The sequence below is a fragment of the Poromitra crassiceps genome, assembly GCF_964638095.1.
Source record: "Poromitra crassiceps genome assembly, chromosome: 8".
Lineage (NCBI taxonomy): Eukaryota > Metazoa > Chordata > Actinopteri > Beryciformes > Melamphaidae > Poromitra > Poromitra crassiceps.
In genome coordinates, this window is record NC_139629.1 from 45,376,354 (window position 1) to 45,381,353 (window position 5,000).

Here is a 5,000-nt window from a genome sequence, read left to right on the forward strand (position 1 = left end):
TAGGGTCTTATGTGAGTAATTGTGTGCCTCAGAAAGTATGTTGACATTACTTTCAACTCTAACCCCAAAAATCGCCACTTTTCTACAAGGTCTGGATTTCCATTTCCTCATTGAAGAGAGCGGTGCGCGCGGTGCTAAAATGCATGATCTTATCACATCATAAGATTTAATCGAATCACACACACGCATGCACGCACGCGCGCACACACACACTGACACACACACAGTAGCGCTGTTCACTCGCAGCGCAGAGATCTCTTCCTCTCTGTCAGTAGGCTATGCACCGAGCAACGCGCGAACACACACACACACTCCATCTCTCTTTCCTTCTCTCTCCTTCTCTCTCTCTCTCCGTTAACGGAGAGAGAGGTCTCCTCCGAGCAGGTCTCCTCCTCCGAGAGAGAGAGAGACCTGCTGCAGACGGGACACGCCCACACAGTCCGCGGGAGAAAATACACTCTAAAATTTAATTGATTCTCATGACTTTTGGCATGACTGTCAAACCTAAATTGATATACTTTGCGATGTTCATCATCGTTCAAATTTGGCTGGTGGCTTATTAACATACGTTCCTGTGATGTGATGACCTCAAAATGCTAAATAATAAAAAAATATTTCTGGTCTGCAGGGACTTTAACATTGCTGTTAAATATCAAAGAAGAAGTTTGACTACTTCTCTGTACAATGGCTGCTCCCATTCAATCACAGCACAGTGAATATGAGAGACTCACTGAAGATGCCCCCTCTACTATAACTATATAACATCTGTAGCTAGCATTCATGGCTGCTCTGTAGCAGAACTGTAACCATAGCGACAGTGTAAACAAATCAGTGTAAACAAAGGATTGCCAAGATTCGGCTAAATTCAGCATGAATTAGTCATGTTGGGAAAATGATAGCTACGTTTCTAACTTTCTTTTAGCAGTCTGCAGTAACGTAAATGCATTTTTTTAACGCGATAACCCTTCAAAAGGCATAAAAATGATTCGCGTTCGTGAAGAATATCCTGCTGAACCCAAATTACCGCTCCCATAAACCTTTGTTAACCACAGACCTTATTTTACGCATGTAAGTGAAATCCTCATTCTAAAACCCCATCGACTTTCCCCCGTAAGATCCAGGAAGTCCGGGACTTCCGCCTTGCGACTGCAAAAATACGTCATCCCTACGGTACTCTATTGAGTATTACCATGTAACAATGAATGAATGGATGCATACCTCTGCAGCTTTGCGTCACCCTCTCCCCTCTTGGTTCTGGTTCTAGTGGGGGAACAGTACCTTTAACCGAGCCAAGCTGCTGAACGTGGGGGTGCGCGAGGCTCTGAGAGACGAGGACTGGAGCTGCATCTTCCTCCACGACGTCGACCTGCTGCCGGAGAACGATCACAACACCTACACCTGCAACAAGCAGTTCCCCACACACCAGTCTGTGGCCATGGACAAATTCAGATACAGGTAGACGATGCACAGTGTGTGTATACGTGTATGTGAACGTGTGTGAATTCATTGCCCTGAGAGACACTAGCCGCGTTCGGAATCGTTCACTCACTCACTCACTCACTCACTCACTATTCCCATATAGTGTTTATTAGGGGTGTCACGATACACTCAGTTCACGATACGATACGTATCACGATACTGGGTTCACGATAACGATACGATACGATACGATTTTAACAATATTTTTTTAAACTTGAATAATGACAATATATGACTGGAAAAGTAGTATTTTATTTGAAATGCACAAATACAAAACATGCTGTTGTGGGAAATTGTTATTACAATAACAACTAGAAAATATAGCCGCAAGCGGCGATGCGGGGTCCAAGCTTCTGGTGACTTGGGGGGTATATGTCAGATAGTGCACATTTATTCAGACTTGGTATGTGCACAAGTAAACAAAGTTTGGTTGAGATCCGGTGACCTGACGGTTTCCAAGCAGTACTAGTAGTAGTAGTAGTAGCAGTAGTAGTAATAGTAGTAGTAGTATTGTTGGTAGTAGTGGGAGTGGTAGCAGTAGTAGCAGCAGAAGTACTAAGAATAGTAGTAGTAGTAGTAGCAGCAGCAGCAGTAGTAGTGGTGATTGGCTGTTATAGCGCCACCATCTGGTGGATTGGTGTAATTTTTTCCTCTGAGTAGTGGGTGATGTCTTGAAACTATGTGGAAAGGTGGGTGATGTGGGGCGTATGGTTTCTGAGATCCACACACTTTTAGGGCAGGAAAAGAACAAAAGCAAATACACACAAGTTTAGACATTTATCATTTCAAAACGGTTTCACGTATCCAAAATCCTTTAATAACTTTAGGTCGGGGTAGTCCATAGATAACCCAGAAAAAGTTTTGTGTGATTTGGCCAAACAGTCTAGGAGGAGCTTGCAAAAGTAGGTTTTTGATAAAATTCAAAATGGCGGAAAATCTAGGCACACGCAAATGGGCGTGGCCTATATGGATAGATGCATATTGATCCAAGGAATCCAGGATAAGTGAAATTTTGAGTATAGGACACACGGTTCAGAAGATATGGACCATAAGGCGAAATGGTCTGTTATAGCGCCACCATCTGGTGGATTGGTGTATTTCTTTTTCTCCGAGTAGGGGGTGACCTCTTGAACCTATGTGGAAAGTTTAGGTGATGTGGAGGGTATGGTTTCTGAGATCCACACACTTTTAGGGCAGAAAAAGAAGAAAAACAAATAGACAATATAGCCGCAAGCGGCGATGCGGGGTCCAAGCTTCCGGTGACTTGGGGGGTGTATGTCAGATAATATAAACACTGAATTGCACATTTAGTCAGAGTTGGTATGTGCACAAGTGCACAAAGTTTGGTTGAGATCTGGTGACCTGACGGGGTTCAAGCAGTAGTAGCAGTAGTGTTAGTGTATATGTGTGTGTGTGTGTATATATGTGTGTGTATATGTGTGAGTATATATATGTGTGTGTGTGTGTGTGTGTGTGTGTATTTATATATATACACAGACATCTTATATATATATATGTGTGTGTGTGTTTAGTGTCAGGGCATGTGTGTGTGTGTGTGTGTATATATATATATATATGTGTGTGTGTGTGTGGTTGAGATCCGGTGACCCCGTTCAGAGGTACAGTACACAGACGGTGGTTTCCTGCCGGCTGGCCAACTACAGGTACACGCTTTGCGGTGGTGGTTTTAGCGTAACCTATGTGGGGTTTGGCATAACCTTCGTTATTTCGAATCCCACATAGGTTACGCCAAACCCCACATAGGTTACGCTAAAACCACCACCGCAAAGCGTATACCTGTAGTTGGCCAGCCGGCAGGAAAGTATCGCGGGACTTCACGAGACTTGGTGACCGAGATCACGTTTGAGGTAATTTGATCCCTGTGAAAGTCCAGGAAATGGCCTGGGGCGAAATATCACTCTGGTGGATGTTGAGGGATCACATTATTACCATATGTGGCGAAAACGGGAATAAAAATAGCTATTTAGATGCAGGAAAGACAGGCTCACACTTGGCCCCAAATCAGCTCCATTTTACAACTGACTTGGACGCTATTGATCTCAAAACAACGGTAGGACGGCCAGAAACGCCGCGGACATCGCTGGGTGAGTGGCCAAATCATAATTAATGCCAGGAGATGGGTACAGGTTAAAAAAAAACGAAATTCTCCTTTAAGGACTATGTGTATTTTTTCATCCTGAATCCAACATTGCCATCTATGAGTCTCTACGAATTATGGTTGTGGAAATATGTCTGCCCTGCATGCAGGACTACAGGAGAGAGATAGGACAGTGGGGTTGGGGTTTCAAGTCACTGACCAAACATTCCATTTCAGTGATTGCTGTCAGAATATAGAGCCATGTAACACTTATCTTAACACAAAAACATTGCTGAATGGACCTTTAAAGCAGAACTTCAATTCAATTTCTTTCCCTCCTCACTGATGCACTTTTTGATCTGTTTAATATAGTTTGTGTTATCTAATAGTTTTAGTTAAAGTTATCTCAAATATTTCCATCTAAATAAATATTTGTTAAGTCACTATATCTAATATTGACTTAGCACAATGATGATTGAGCCTATGGCACATTGATGAAAACCTTTACATTTGCAGTACACATTTATGCACTTGCTGTCTGGTGACACAGGGTAGGCAGAGCCAACACAATAGACTCACTCTGTAGGTTACTGTAGGTTCTCCACAACTCTTGTGTGGAAAAATAACTAACAACTTTTTTCCAGTTTCTGCTTGCATTATAGGTGGATAATATGGCCAAATCGATAAATGTCATAATAGTTTGGAACTCATGTGCAATTATAACTCATCATAGGTGTCACCCAAGAGAATAAAACAGAAATCTTATGAATTACAGTATAGCATTAAAAAAACGTTTGGACTTTTACTTTGGTCTATGACTCCTCATTTCTTTTTTATTACTTCCATATATTTATGTAGTCTATGATTATTTTTTTTTTTTTTTTTTTTTATGTTTTTTTCCCGATTTTTTTATCCCATTTTTATCCCCAGTTTAGTGCTCATTTGAATTACTCAATCCTGGTTGCTACTCCATCCTCTGCCGATCTGGGGAGGGCCGAGACTGATTCCATGCATCCTCAGAGACATGGGCAGTCAAGTCAGCCGCTTCTTTTCACCTGCCCGAGGAAGCTTCACCGGTAGGACATAACACGTGGGAGGTTCACGCTATTCCTACCAGTTCCCCTCCCTCTGAACAGGCGCCCTTAACGATCAGAGGAGGAACCATATAAGCAACCAGGATGTTGCATGTTTTTGTGAAGGGGGTTCCTATATGAAGGAGACCCCTGGGAGGCACGGGGAGAACATGCAAACTCCACACAGAAAGGCCATTTTGCCAACCCCACCCGGGTGGTGGGCACTCGAGGACATGCGGACGGGCACGCATTCCTTCAGTGTTCACATCGGCCCAGGTGGGAATCGAACCCACGACCTTCGAGCTGTGAGGCGATAGTGCTTACCACTGCACCACCGTACCTCCCTATGT

The 5,000-nt window shown here is 43.2% G+C and overlaps 1 protein-coding gene across 1 annotated transcript in view; it reads left to right on the forward strand.

Annotated features, from left to right (window-relative positions):
• b4galt3 (UDP-Gal:betaGlcNAc beta 1,4- galactosyltransferase, polypeptide 3) overlaps positions 1 to 5,000 on the forward strand; it is a 14,464-nt gene that overhangs the window by 1,769 nt on the left and 7,695 nt on the right. Inside the window, exon 3 of the mRNA XM_083641535.1 lies at positions 1,265 to 1,455. Within this exon, the coding sequence (XP_083497661.1) occupies positions 1,265 to 1,455 (191 nt within the window). The remainder of the gene's footprint in view (positions 1 to 1,264; positions 1,456 to 5,000) is intronic.